Below are 16,085 nucleotides of genomic sequence, written 5' to 3' on the forward strand. Positions count from 1 at the left end.
CCCCTCCCCCTGCATGTGTGTGAGAGGCGAGGAGTCGTTGGTGAACAGGTTTATTTTGTATTTTATTCATCACACCCAAGGCAGAATCAAAGGTTACTAAAACTGAAGACTTTTACAGTTACAGTGACAAAAACAGTTTCAGACCCACGATTCAAACTGCAAAAGAAAAGATAAAAAACAACCTTTCCTAGTTCTGTAAAATGCCCAGGCATTCTCCAATATTACAAATACTGGTATACTTTACAGTAAACAAAGAAATGTCATATATATTCATATATATTTATATATACTAAAACCCCGTCACAAAAAGAAAGGAAACGAAAGGTTTACACATCGATCGATCCATGGCCTCCACGGCATTAGAGAAACTTTAGAAGCAAACGTGAAAAAAATACTCGTCTGTTAAAACACACATACACACAGATATTATTTTACCCTTGTTTCAATACTGTAAACGTATTAAAGACAGAACGCACTCAATCCTTGTTTTAGTCTCCTGATTTGTGTCTCTGTGTGGACGTTTGTGTGGCTTTGTGTCCTCTCTGGGACTCTCCTGTAGGGGGCAGACGCTCGTCCTTTTCAGGGACATCCCTCTTATAATTTATCCATAAATAGGTTTGTGCCTTTATATGTACATATGCATACATAATATACACACACAGACACATTGAGATTGTGCTGGCTGTTCCTAACCTAAACTCAGCAATTAGATCATTATTCTGCTCAAATCACAGCGTATTCTCGCTCTTCTCATTTGATGCTTCAGAAAAAGTGTTGCATTTGTCTCGGACAATAATAGGAAGATCATTATGAAAGGCACACTCATGTCTGATCCAATGGCAGTACAAAACTGTCCCCCATAAATATTCATATCATTAATTTCATTTATAGTGCCAGCAACAAGAGAGCCTCGCCAAACAACCCTGAGCTCTTCAGCCTCAGAGATCCCAAGATGTACACCCTCCACTGTGTGTGGTGTGTGTGTGTGTGTGTGTGTGTGTGTGTGTGTGTGTGTGTGTGTGTGTGTGTGGGGGGGGGGGGGGGGGGGGGGGGGGTGTCAATGGCTAAATCATAAAGTGCAGGTGTGATGTTCAAAGGATCATCATATGAAGTGACAACGAATGTGGCTGGAGCTGAGGTACGCAGAAAAAAAAAAAAGGGAAGTGACGCCTCCTGCCTAATGATCAGTCTCTCTCTCTCTCTCTCACACACACACACACACACACACACACACACACACACACACACACACACACACACACACACACACCACACACACACACACACACACACACACACAACCAGTGAGCAGCTCTCTCACACACACTTCACTCAGTGTTACCACTGGTGGACTCCTCCTTTGGTGAGCTCCACATCAAAATAAAATTCTCCTTTTCTGGGTGAATTTCAAAATAACTTGTCTTTTTGACTGTTCTAAAGACTAAACCAGTGATCTGATATCAATCAATAATAGATAACTGTGCTGAGTTTACTCAGGGCAGCTCAGGGTTCACGGCTTCAATAAGGTAACTTAAAACAATCACAGAGAAGAGACTAAAAACACCAGGAGTGTGTTCATAAAACTTCTGATTGGGTGTTTGGAGGATGTGTGTGTGTTGGTGTTTGGAGGGTGTGTGTGAGTGTTTGGTGGATATGTGTTTGGGTGTATTGGAGCATGTGTATTGGGTGTTTGGGTATTTGAAACGTGTGTGTGTGCGGGTGTTTTGAGGGTGTATGTTGCATGTTTGGAGAGTGTGTGTTTGGGTGTTTGGGAGAGTGTGTGTGGTTGTTTTTGAGGATGTGTGTGTGGGTGGGTGTGAGTAAGGATTAAAAGGTGTTCGTTGGGTGAATGGAGCATGTGCACAGGTGTTTGGATGGTGTGTGAATGTAGTGTTTAGAGGGTGTGTGTAGGGTGTTTGAAGGTGTTTGTTGGTTGTTTAAAAGGAGTGTGTGTGTGGTTGTGTCTGTGTGGGTCTGGCATGCGTGATTAAAGGGTATGTGTCTTGGTGTTTTGAGGCTGCGTGTGTGTGTGGGGTTGTTTGGAGGGTGTGTGTGGTAGCGTTGTTGGGGTGTGGTACTTTGTACCAGCAGCAGCTGCCTCATGTTTGAAACATGTTTGTTCATTTGTTTTGTTTTCAGGCTGGTTGTGATGTCACAGGAGGAGGCGGAGCTTATGACCCTTGGGATCCTCTCTGTTTCTACGTGTAGGATCTGACACTCAGTGCTACATATCCAATCAAATCGACAGGTTGTTAGTCTGTTCATGCTACAGAGCCAGAGGATTGTTGTCCGCATGTCGTCATCACACAAAATAATCGACTTGTATCTTTCTCAGGCGACGCCCTGTCAGACTGAACTCAGCGCCTCTTATCAAACCACAGCATCAGCTCAATGTACAATTTCCTACAAGCAGCGGCCAAAACAGATTTCAGACTTCAAATGGACTTTAGTCTTCTACAAAACTCTCAGGATATTATGTGGGATTTTAAAAAACAGAGTAATGCAAAATAAAAAAAAAACTTTTAAAAAATGCCAAAATAAAAACATACCTGCACATGCCAAAATACAAAATCCAATAAATACAGAAATTATTGCACATTTAAAGGGCTCCACACATGTTCAAACTCAACTGATTGTTTCAAAAGGAACTCCAAATGAGGCAGTTTGACAGCTTCACTCGGCGATAGGACAGTGTCTCTTTGTTCTCAGTTGGCGTTTTTTTAAAAACACACAAAAAAACCTAAAGTACCGTTTCAGAAAAAGAGTATCCAGCTCCCTGTTAGTTCATCACGGTGTGGTCAGTGTGACGTCTGGGAACAGGGTTCAGGTTCTCTCTGCCTGTTCGATTTTGACCTCATTGGTCATCAAATGTTCTCCATGCCACTTTTTCATGTGTTTTTCCAGGGTGCTGTACACGCTGAACGGCATTTGGCAAATGTCACAGCGGTACACCTCTTTACCCATCTGGCCATGAGTCTTCATGTGGCGTGTGAGCTTTGAGCTCTGAGCACAGGCGTAATTGCACAGCTCGCACTTATAGGGCCGCTCCCCCGTGTGGCTGCGCCGGTGCACCGTCAGGTTGCTACAGTTTTTGAACACCTTTCCACAGAACTCACATGTGTCACATCTCCTGCTGTCCTTAGAGCTGGGTCGACCCGGACCGCCGCCTCCGCTCAGGTGAGGCGTGCTGCCCCCACTGGCGGTACCACTGCGACCTGACAGCCCACCATCCAACAGGTCACCTGGGGGCGTGGAAAACCTTAGGCTGCCGTTCTCAGAGGAGTGCTCGGATGACGTGGCAAAGGGTGATTGTCTGGAATCAGAGAAACCGAGGAAAGGGTCCTTGATAAAGTGTCGTGAGGCAGCGTAGCCCACTAACCACTGGGAGTAGACGTTTTCAGAGGGGATGTGGGGTGCAGGGGGAATGTCCAAGTCCTTCTCGATCTTGATCCTCTTATTGGAGGAGTTGGACAGGCTGGGGCTGGTGATAGGGGTGGGCTTACGTGGAAACAGGCCTGAGAAAGAGTCACCGGAGCCACAGTTCCGGCCGTTAATAGTTGTCCTCTCCTCCGGCTGGTGATGGTCCATCTCCCCAGCCACTGAGTCTTCGTCCCCAGTGTCCCGCTGGCTGTCAGAGCACCTCTTAGAGAATGGCATCTGTTTACGATTGTCAACGATCAAGTTATTGAACTGCTGAATTGAGTTAAGCCCTGCTCTGTCCACCATCTTGTCCAGGTTAAACGAGGACTTCTCCTCTGAGGGCGGTTTGGATCCGTTCTCTCTGTTCCTGTAGAACTCAGACTCCATGCTGAAGTTGGATTCTGGTCGACTCTCATTCTCCAGTTCTTCCTCCTCCTCCTCCTCCTCTTCCTCCTCATTTCCTTCCCCCTGAAAGTCCCCGTCACGGTTCTTCATGCCCTCCCCTGTGACATCACTGGTTCCTGGCTCTGGGGAGCTGGTGGTGGACAGTCCATCATCGGAGCGCCCTGTCAGGGATCCAGCTTTGTGCATGTGTGTCTTCATGTGTCTCTTCAGCTTGCTGGCCTGAGAGCAGGCGTGGTCACACAGCTGGCACTTGTATGGTTTTTCTCCGGTATGGCTGCGCCGATGCACCACCAGGTTGCTCTGGAACTTGAAGGTTTTGCCGCAGAACTCACAGGACTTGACCTTGTTCTGGTTCTGAGGAGGGGTGGTGCTGTTCGGGGGCATCGGCGGTAAGGGAGGTGTGCTCAGAAAGGGCGACTTTGGTCCGGGTTGGAAGGGGTTGGGGTTCAGTAATCGGTGCATAGGGTTGGCTCTGCTGGGTGATAATGGGGGGGTGGTGCTGTTGTTGTTCCCTGCCAGCTCTCGTAGGCGTCTGGAGAAGTCCATGGACTGGGACTCCATGGCCATGGGCGTCAGCCGCATCACTCGCTCAAAGGCACTGGGGTGCTGGGAGATGAGGCCCATTTCCTCTGCACTGAGCCTTTCCAGCCGGTGGGGGTCCAGGTGGTGGCGAGGAGGCGGGCTGACAAACGGAGGTGTGTTCTGGAGGCGGTTTTCCACAAAGCCTGGAGGGGGCTCCCGGAGCAGGGGGCCTGTCATCCTCAGGAGGTGAAAAGGGTTGTTGTCTCCTAGGAATGTAGTGATGGGGGACTGTGGGATAGAGTCGCTGCCCATGGGGGGAGGCATGGAAATGCGAGGGGTGAGGGCGGAGCTGGACGGGTTGGACTCCAGGTAGATACGGATACCATGAGTGTTCTGAACGTGCTGCAGCAGGAACCAGGCGCTGGGGAACGGCTGCTTACACGTGGTGCAGATGTAGCTGGAAGGCTCGTCCCTGCCCCCTGAAACACACACACACACACACACAGTTTATTAATACATACTTAATAATACACACATGAATGCACACACCAGTATTAATACACAATAATTAATACACACTCACTTATATTAATACACATTCATTAATACACACACATAAACACACACTGGTACAAATACACATGCTCTTGTACCGGTACACATTCATTAAAACACATACTGATATTGATACACGCTCATTGATACACTGGCTCTTTCATTAATACACACCCACACACCCACACACACACACACACACACACACACACACACACACACACACACACACACACACACACACACACACACACACACACACACACACACACACACACACACACAGTGTAATGAGTAAACATTAATACATAGTGTGTGTTCTGTCTCTCTGAGAGTCCAGAGCACACAGCCCTGCAGGAGCCTGATTGGTCCACACAGCTGTCAATCATGATGTCACATCCTCCCTTTAAGACAACATCAGATGATCTATCTGATCCATGTCACCAACGGGATGTTATGCATGATATCTAACAACTAAACAACAGTATGTGTATGTGTGTGTGTGTGTGTGTGTGTATATATATATATATATAACAGTAAGGATCAGGTCAGGGATGAGTTTTGAGTGTTTCATGTTTCTGCAGTACAGCACTTCTTGGTGCACAGTGTGAGGAGTAAAGGCTTTATTTTAGAGGTGTGTGTGTGTGTGTGTGTGTGTGTGTGTGTGTGTGTGTGTGTGTGTGTGTGTGTGTGTGTGTGTGTGTGTGTGTGTGTGTGTGTGTGTGTGTGTGTGTGTGTGTGTGTTGAGCATGCAACCTCCCGGGGGAAGTCAGTCCAGCACAGATGGCAAATAAAGCATGCAGCCTGAGGCGAGAGCACATTATGCTAATTCTAATGTCAGCTGTACTTTAATATATGACTCTATTTAATCTGCACATTATTCATCATAACACTGTGTGTGTGTGTGTGTGTGGGGGGGGGGGGGGGGGGGGGGGGGGGGTACTGTATTCTTCTTAAAAACATTTAAATTCAAACAGTGAACATTTCTCTTTATCAGACTGGCCGACAGTATTCTCTGTATGTGTTTGTCTCTCATACACTTAGACACTCATGCACACTTGTACACACACCCTGATAGCAATCACTTTGGATCAAAAAGAGACAGACCGTATATGGAACAGAGGGAGGGACAAAAGAAGAGGAAGTGGTAGGTAGATGCTGTGCTAGCATGGTGCTCCCTGCAGACTGAGATGACGTTAGCACAGGGGAGCTTTAATCCACCTCACTGGGAGTGGACTGACTGAGAGTGGACTCTGCTCCAGCTTCACTGACTGTGACTGAGAGCAGCTGTTAGCATCATGAGCTGCACAGAGCTGAGCTGTGAGCTCTCATCCTGACACAGATTAACTCCATCCACAGACACCATGAGCTGGATGGAGAGAGGAAGGCCTCAGCGTCTGATTCAGGAGGAGACTGACGACAGGTAAGACACAGGTTAATCCTGTGTGTGCCGGGAATCAGACAATGTCTCTGACTCATTTTAAACATTTAGATTTAGAAATCCTTCAGTGAAGCAGGTCCTCAGAAAGCTCACAGATTATAACTCTATCACTGCAGGATCCTGACAGCAACATGCAGTTAGCTCTAAGAGTGGGTCATTTCTCCATTTTTCTTTCACCATAAACACTGAGGTTAGAGTTTAGGGTCTGAATCAGCTGAGCTAGCCACTCCCAGATGTCAGTCAAATAGGCCACGCCCCTGTGCCCAATTCCTTTTAACCCTTAATTTGCCATAAACAGGTGGGTTGCATAAAGAAAAGAGCTTAAAAAGCAGACGGTGTTCAGAGCTCTTCCTCAACGAGCAGAGTTTAGATGAGGGTCAACAAAAACCACTGATCAAACAGCCTGCAGAGAGGATACCCTGGCCAATAACTTAATGTGACCACCCCAAGGGGGCAGTCCAGTATGAAGGATTTACTGTGCTCTCTGTCAGCTCAGCACCTCTCTGTCTTCAAAACACTAACAGAGGAATCACATGAGCTTTATTTTGAAAGGTCAGAACACAGGAAGTCGTTGGCTGACTCAGAAAGGGGCTCCCTGAATTGCTCAGCTGAATGCAGAAGTTACACACACACACACACACACACACACACACACACACACACACACACACACACACACACACACACACAAACACACAAACACACATGCACGTACATATGCACACACAGCTGTGTGTGTGTCCAGTTGACAAATTAGAGGGATTACTAGGAAGGAGTTCCAGAGCATACCGGATAATCCCACACACTGGCCCGCATTGCTGCACATGATGTGTGTGTGTGTGTGTGTGTGTGTGTGTGTGTGTGTGTGTGTGTGTGTGTGTGTGTGTGTGTGTGTGTGTGTGTGTGTGTGTGTGTGTGTGTGTGTGTGTGTGTGTGTGTGTGTGTGTGTGTGTGATGTATTCTGAGTTTCAGGTCCAGAGTCAACAATGTGAGCTCTCATCCAATCACGTTCAGCTCTCAGAGTCTTCCTGTAGGTAAACTACAGCTCAGGTGACACAGTGTGGCATAAACTGTCCTTGTGTGTTAATGTGAATGTGTGTTGTGTGTGGGAGAGACAGATGACAACAGAGAGGAGAATAAAACACTCTATAAAGAATCAACGACAGTCCCAGGCCCAGGCAGCAGCAGGGCGTCACTACACCTCTCTTCTTACACACAGGCCCCTGGAACAGCACATCAGTGTCCCAGCCTCTACCTCACTTCGTTAACGTTGGCGAAGTACAGCAGGGTGCCAAAAACACACACTTAGACATGCACACACACAGCACTCAGACACGCACAGTTTTCTCTCTGCCATTTCTAATTCTGCACATCCCCATCATCCTCAAACCAGCAGCAGAATACATTTATGTTCATCTAAAGGCAGGCAGCTAAGTCATCCTCCACTCAGAACCTGCTGAAATCTTTCTGTCTGATCTGTGTCTCAAATCAGCCAATGTTTCTCATAAGTGTCTCATATGTGTCTAACATCTGTCTCATATAATTAAAAAGTGTCTCATATCTGTCTGATATCTTTTGTATGTGTCTTATAGCAGTCTGGTATGTGTCTGATGTCTGGGTAAACTGTCTGATATCTGTCTGATATCTCTTAAGACCTTCCTAGACCTGTTTAATATTTGTCCCATATCTGTAAGCTCTGTGCTAATTCTTTGTGAGCTCTCTTAGCTTTGAGTGAGCTTCCTGTTAGCTCTGTATTAGCTCACTCAAAGCGTCTTGTTAGCTTTTTGTAAGTTCTGTGTTAGCTTTCAGTGAGCTAATTGTTCGCTCTTTCTAAGCTTTGTGTTAGCTCCTTGATAGCGCTTTGTTTGTTCTGCGGTAGCTTTAACTGAGCTCCTTGTTGCCATTTGTAAGCTCTGTGTTAGCTCCTTGTTAGCTCTCAACATACTCAACACATACACACAGACAACAAAACAGTCCAGCAAGGTGTGTGACCTCACCATCCCACCTTCACTTACTCTCATAGCTTAAGTTGTAATGAGGGATTAAATCCTTTGTCACATTCTTCATGCTGCAAACACACTCTCCACACACACACACACACACACACACACACACACACACACACACACACACACACGCACAAACTCTGTGTACCTCTCCACCCTCCAGCTAACCATGTGAGAAATGAGCTTTATTCAAGTGGTGATTTGGCCAGTGCTGAGAAAAAGCGACTGACAGAAGAGGAGGGGTACAGACAGGATGCAGAGGAATCCCAGAAAACTCTCAGAGGCTCTGAGAGGATGGACCCTCACAGACACGAAGAGGATGAACACGAGAAACACCTTAAGAGGACCCTCAGAGACAATAAAAGGACAGACACAAGAAGACACTAAGAGGACCCTCAGAGACACTAGGAGGGCCCTAAGAGACACTTAGAACGGACACACAAGTCCCCCACCTGACCCTCCGAGACAGTAAAAGGAAAAACAACAAGACATACTAAGAGGACCTCAAGAGACACTAAGAGGATGGACACCAAGACATACTACCTTCAGATAACCTTAGAGACAGATATTAAAAGACTCTAAGCGGACCTTTAGAGACCAGAGAATACTGGCACTAAGAGACACTAAGTGGACAGACACTGAGAGAAACCAAAAGGACAGAAACTAAGAGACACTATAAGAACAGACACTTAAAGACACTATGAGGACAGACACTAAGAGGACAGACATTCAAAGACACTAAGAGGACAGACACTAAGAGACACTAAGAGGACAGACACTTTAAGACACTAGGAGGACAGACAGTAAGAGGACAGACATTAAGAGACACCTAGAGGACAGACATTCAGAGACACTATGAGGACAGACACTAAGAGACACTAAGAGGACAGACACAAAGAGACACTAAGAGGACAGACACTTTAAGACACTAGGAGGACAGACACTTAGAGACACTAAGAGGAGAGACATTTACAGACACTAAGAGGACAGACACTTACAGATGCTAAAAGGACAGACACTCAGAGACACTAAGAGGACAAATACTTACAGACACTAGGAGGACAGACACTAAGAGGACAGACACATTTAGAGACACTAAGAGGACAGACAACTAGAGACACTTAGTGGACATACACTTGATACACTAAGAGGACAGACACTAAGAGACACTAAGAGGACAAACACTCAAAGACACTAGGAGGACAGACACTAAGAGGACAGACACTTTAAGACACTAAGGGGACAGACAACCAGATACACTTAGTGGACAGACACTTAAGACACTAAGAGGACAGACACTCAGAGACACTAAGAGGACAGACATTTACAGACACTAAGAGGACAGACACTTACAGATGCTAAAATGATAGACATTCAGAGACACTTAGATACACTAAGAGATATTCAGAGACACTAAGAGACAGTAAGAGACACTGAGAGGACAAACACTTAATGACACTAATAAGACACACATTTAGAAACACTTAGAGGGCAGACACTTAGAGGGCAGACACTCAGTCAGTAGAGACACCAAAAGGACAGGCACTCAGAGACACTCAGAGGATGGACCCTTAACGACCTAAAGGCCATCATACACAGAGCCAGACCTTTATGAATAAACTACAAAGGGGTTTTAGATTTGACAGGATGCTTCTGTTTTTAAAGTGTAAACTGATTTGTTGAGTGGAGACAGAAATGCACAGATCATTGACATTCAAGTTAAGCCATCCCATGTGATGCTGAGCAGCATATGAAGTCTCTGCATTCCTGGCTTTAAATACTGCCGCTCGGTATGCAGATGAAAGTTTAGCAGAGCAGGAGGGATGAAAGGAGGAAAAAGAAAGAGAGTGATACAGAGTGAGAAGACAAACGGCCAAATGAGCCAGAGTTAGGGAGAGAACAACATCCACACATGCAGCAGAAAAGAAAGGTGGACCCACTCATTCATGTTCAGTCCTCCCTCTGTGAGATCCGAACCACCGTCTGATGCTCAGAGACTGTGTGCACACTTGATGAAAAATTCTATTAATTTTCTTTGATTACAGCCATTCTTGTTATTAAAGAGACAACAACGTTTGACCCATCTACAGTAAATATCTCTATTTACTAAATGTTAGGTGACCATCAATTTTAGAGCCCGACTGATATGGGATTTTTGGGGCCGATGCCGATACTGGGGGCAAAAAAAAGCTGATTTCCGATATATCGGCTGATATATATTATCATTGATGTACACAGGATATATATACTGCATTTAATCACAAATCATTATAATACCCATATGATTCAAGACAGAGACAGAACACTATTAAATTATAACAAGGAACTTTAGTTATAAAACTGTCAACATAAGAACTGTAGTGTAAACCAATGATAAATAAGAACAAGCTGTAAACACAATAAAAAATAAAGAAGTCAAACAGTAAACATTTTTAATAAATTAGTGAAACTTTAAACACAGTAAGTATTAAAAAAAAATGTAAACACAATGAGCAACTTAAACAACATTAAAATGCCAAATTATAGTCTTACATTAGATAATGGTGGACGTGTGAAATAACAGTAGCATTTATCTCTGTTTATCTCACAAAAAAGCAACTTACATGATGTTAAAACGTAATTCTATAGTCTCACATTTCCTGTCAGGAAATCACTGCCGCAGTCAGCAGCGTGGATGTGACAAACTAAACTACAGCAGAGTGAAAACAGTTAATAAACACATCCTCCATTTAAACTTTAATTAATCTGTGATATCTGACCGTTATAGCTTTAGTATTATTAGGCATAGGCAGTATAGGCAAATGCTAGAGGCGCCGGGAATCATGGGGGCACCCTCATGATTTGCCGGTGGATGATATGATCATCAGTGCATGGTAAGAAGAAAAGAAGAAAAAAATGTCTACAAAGAGTTAAGGTTATCTTTTTTTGTATAAAACAAATTCCAGATTGTTATTCAGTAATGTTACAAAAGAATCCAGCAAAACATGACAATAACCTAAAAAAGACCTAACTTTTTTTCCTGCACTCGGCTTGACCCTGAAGAGCGCATGATCACAACATCAACACTGCTCCCTGCTCCTCCTCACCTGCTTGTTTGTGGATGAGATGGTGCTTAAATGATACTGACCGACAATACCCTAAACAACAGGTACCATGTCAAAAAATCCAAAGCCTTCAGGAGCCCAGGGGTGAAAGAGAAGAAGAGAGGAGGAGGAGAAATGCTAAAAAGACAGAGGTATGTGTGTAATGTTATTTAAACGTTTTACTCACAGTTATGCTAGGTTGTTATCTGTTGGTAGTCACGTTTGACTGTGAGAGTCCTAACTTCTAATAGAGTTAACGTCAGTGATTTTCTCTACTTTTTAATTAGGTAAACATTTTTATACATGTAGATAAAATAATCAGGTACAGAATTACAGTTTTTCTGTAATGAGGCAGGTATTGTTACAGTCCTGATTTTTATTAACATCATTATGCACTTGGTAAGCTAACATTCAGCTGAATTCAAATACACATATTGTAATAAGTAATTTGCAGCACACTTGCCCTGCTGCTTTGATAAAAAGAAAACATAGGAACCTCTGGAATTAAGCTTTTCAAACGTTTGCTTTATTATCAATAAACACTCACTACTACTAACTTCTTATTTATTCCATTTTGTTATAGGTTTCTGTGATACACATGTTTTCAAATCTTCAATTTGTGTTCATAGATCTTTGTATTTCTTGGTTTCAATTATTTTGGATTTATTTAAATTTGATTTAAGTGTTTATTCGCAGTTTTTTCTTTTATAAAAATAAAGTCAGTGAAATGTAGAGCTGTATGATAGTTTTATTTAAGTATGTAAAAATTGTTATTAGTGCTGGAATACAAGGGGCACCAGATGAAATCTTGCCTAGGGCACAAAGTTGGTTAGGGCCGGCTCTAGGAACGTGGACATGTCGCTGTTTAAAATGTGTGTCGGCTCTGAAAAAGCTGCAGTCAGACTCCAGCCTGAACCTGAACCTGTCACAAGGACGGCCAGGAGATCACCATGAGGTGGGAAATCAACATAGATTAAAAAAAAAAAATGGACATCATCTTGCTGGGAACGAAGTGAGGTTGCCTCAAAATCTGCTCCCCCTGGTGGCTGGCTGCAGTAAAGGTCAAAAAATCAGGTTTTCCAGTCATTCCAGATGAGCTGTGTTTAAACTTCAAAAAAATGAATACGCCTCGTAGAAATGTTTCTTACATCTGATTGCTGTGGTGATTTGAAAACATCATTTGGCTGCCTTGTATTCAAGTCCTCTTTTTTCTGAAAAGTTTTGTTTTCAGTTGTAATAAGAGGTTAAAAATGAGGTCTTACAGCATGCTTAACAATGATTGACAGCTGCCGTTCTTGTGGGGTTTTTTTTTCAGAGATTGTAAAATATGAAGAGACAAGAAGAGATTAGACTCACAAAAGAATAAAATATATATATATTATTTTGTCACCCAGCTCCACTCAGATTCTCCCAGAATCCCTCATATGGCGATCACTCATTCAATAACCACAGCTGGGAAACCTGGGTCACATGACTACAGGGAGAGAGCAGATCCAAACTTCAACAGAGTGGAGACGGACCAGACACGGATCTGGTGGAAGTCCAGAGTGATCCTGACAGACTAACTCACACACATCAACACACAAACGTGGACACGCACACACACACACACGGTGCTCTCCTCCCTGACATCAGGACATCCATTTTGGCGTGTGTCAGAGAATTAGCATGCATGAATGCAGAGTGTGCTGATCAGCAGTAATTAACACGGCTTCATATGCTAATGTTATTAATGCAGAACTACACAGTCATTATGCTAATGAGGGCGCGCACACACTCACACACACGGCGGCTAACACACAAAAACACACACACAGACACACATGGCGGCTTACACACTAAAACACATACACATACACACACAGCTTTTACTCACACACATGCAGCAGCTTAAACTCACATACAGTGCAGGTCGTACACATCGCATACACACACACACACACACACACAAATAAGGCAACTTACACACATTTATATAGCAGCTCACATTCACATACAAATGCACAAACACACACAGAGACACACATGGTAGTTTACACACACTTATAGAGCAATTTACATTCACACACACTTAGACACACACATAGACGCTGACACAGTGCAGCTCACACATTTGAAATGTGTATATCTGTTTACACAGAGGACAGTACAGAGACACTACAAAGGACAGAAACACACACACACACACACACACACACACACACACACATTGAGCTTTAACAGCAGTAACTCGTTACAGTAGTGTAAAGAATTTCTCTTGAAATTCCAGTAATAATTTTACAGTTACTGACAAAAAAATCTTTACTCTGTTCCTGAATAGACACACACTCCACAAATGAATGTCACCAACATGGCTTCATGGTTTTCAGCTCTGCGGTTTTCCTGCTGAATGGGGTGTCTCTCTATGAGCTGTTGTGGGGAGTTTAGCAGATGGGCTTGTTTTCTCAGTTGTTGTCATGCATACCTGGCAACCCTGGTTAGGTTGAAAAAGGAGCATTACATGCGTAAATTCAGCGGCTGGAAATTTGCCCATCACTTTAGTTTTGTCCAGAGGAAGGACGACAGCAGCATCGCTGTCAGATGTGAATTGTGTCCCAGTACCAGGTCTCTTCCAGCTCCGATCAGCTTAGACTGGATTTCAAAAACTGTGTTTTTCGCCCTCAGTTGACCCAGATGTGAATTTCGTGTAGCCTGTTGCTTTAATTTGTTCATAGGCGGCAAAACAAACACACCTCCTGGCAATTTCACTGGTGACATTCACACAGAGGCCATGTGCAAACTGGGAACCACATGGAGAAAGATCACAATCACCAACTTTGTTGGGCATACAAGAGTAAATAAGTAGATAAAGTAAATAATCAGTAGAGTGATGGATTACCGTTGGCAGGGAGCACTAACAGATTTTAAAAATGAGTAATAGATTACTTTTTTCAGTTACAGGCCCAACACTGATGATGACACACTCCTACAGCTCTTATAGTTCACACACACACACACACACACACACACACACACACACACACACACACACACACACACACACACACACACACACACACACACTCTGTGTAGCTGGCAAACACAGCCTGGGAGCACGGCAGTAACGATCAGCTATGGTGTGTTTTTTTTTTTGTGTGTGTGTCTCAGTGTGTGTGAATGTGTGTGTGTATACCTGGCATGTTCTCCTGTTTAGGGCAGATTCCTTTGATTGGCGTCCTCTCTCTCCTCTCTCTTCCTTGTTCTCCTCCTCCTCCTCCTCCTCGATGCTCCTCCTCCTCAGGTGTCACCTGGATGCCGATCTCCACGGGTTCGACCACCTTCCTTAGCTCGGCCCTCTGAGCATGGTGATGCAGGCCGTGGTGGGCGGGGCTCCCTCCTCCTCCTCCTCCCCGTTCGTTCATCTTGTCGTAGCAGCCGTTGGGCAGCAGTGGCGAGCTGCACTGCTTCTTCTTGTGCTCGATGAAGAGGAGGATGTCGCCTAGCGGCAGGCTCAGCTGACACTGGCCGCACGTCAGCAGGTCGTGGTCGGCGTGCAGGCCCGGGGGGAGGGTGTGGCCCAGTGTGGGGTCCAACAGGTGAGGGGGGAGGATAAGGGGGTGAGGGGGGAGGCAGTCTTGGAGCAGGCCGCCATCATGATGATCAACCTCTGCTGTCCAATCAGAAGAAGAGAAAACACAAGTTAGTCAGCACAACACACACTCTCCTCATCCTCTTCATCAGCATCACCATCATTACAAGAACTTCTTCATGAATCATCACAGTTGTCACCAACATCTTCATCATCATCATCAAAACCTTCATCAACATCATCATCATCATTATTATCATCAACATCATCATGACCTTCATCATAACCATCATAATCCTCATCACCAGAATCTTTATTTTCATCATCCTCACCACCTTCATTGTCAACATCATTATCACCTTTAAGATCAAAGACACAGCATGATTTGTTAAATGTTAAGTGTAACACTGTGAGTGTTAATTGTGACATGGTGAATGTTCAGAGTGATGTGGTGAGAGCTCATTGCGCCGGGGTGAATGTTCAGGATGAGGTGGTGTTTTACACACATTTGAAAAAAGAGCCTCTCCAGGCTCAGGGGTGATGAATGAAAATTATCCAGTCAGTCACTTTAATCATCTTAAAAACAGAAAGTTGCTGTATAATAAAAGTCGAATTAAATGAACAAACATCCTGAAAACACACACACACACACACACACACACACACACACACACACACACACACACACACACACACACACACACACACACACACACACACACAGATGTTTGAATTAATGTAATAAAATGAAATAATTTATAAATTAAATACGCACACAGACTAACAAGTGTTTACTAAGGTTACTTTGAAAAGAAGTCGGATCTGCTTCACTCTGTCAGCAAACCCAGACACCCACACACACACACACTCACTCACACACACTGTTGTGTATCTACAACAGAGAGTGTTAAAACTGGCTTAGAGTGAGCAGGTGCACACACTGAGAAGTGAATGTGGTTTGACACACAAACACACAGACGGATACTGAACACACACACACACACACACACACACACACACACACACACACACACACACACACACACACACACACACACACACACACACACACACACACACACACA

At 44.3% G+C, this 16,085-nt stretch overlaps 1 protein-coding gene across 2 annotated transcripts in view; it reads right to left on the reverse strand.

Moving 5' to 3' along the window:
* Nucleotides 1-1,056: 1,056 nt before the first annotated feature.
* bcl11ba (BCL11 transcription factor B a) overlaps nt 1,057-16,085 on the reverse strand; it is a 19,171-nt gene continuing 4,142 nt past the window's right edge. Inside the window, exons 2-3 of one of the 2 annotated variants that reach the window (XM_074692163.1) lie at nt 14,605-15,078; nt 1,057-4,826 (exon numbers count right to left, since the gene is read on the reverse strand). In XM_074692163.1, the coding sequence (XP_074548264.1) occupies nt 2,824-4,826; nt 14,605-15,078 (2,477 nt within the window). In that variant the 3' untranslated portion in view covers nt 1,057-2,823. Of the gene's footprint in view, nt 4,827-14,604; nt 15,082-16,085 lie in introns of both variants that reach the window. The other variant, XM_074692162.1, reaches the window with a different exon arrangement.

Source organism: Halichoeres trimaculatus, unplaced genomic scaffold (assembly GCF_033239565.1).
Source record: "Halichoeres trimaculatus isolate MK-OKI-2021-1 unplaced genomic scaffold, fHalTri1.1 fHalTri1_scaffold_17, whole genome shotgun sequence".
NCBI lineage: Eukaryota > Metazoa > Chordata > Actinopteri > Labriformes > Labridae > Halichoeres > Halichoeres trimaculatus.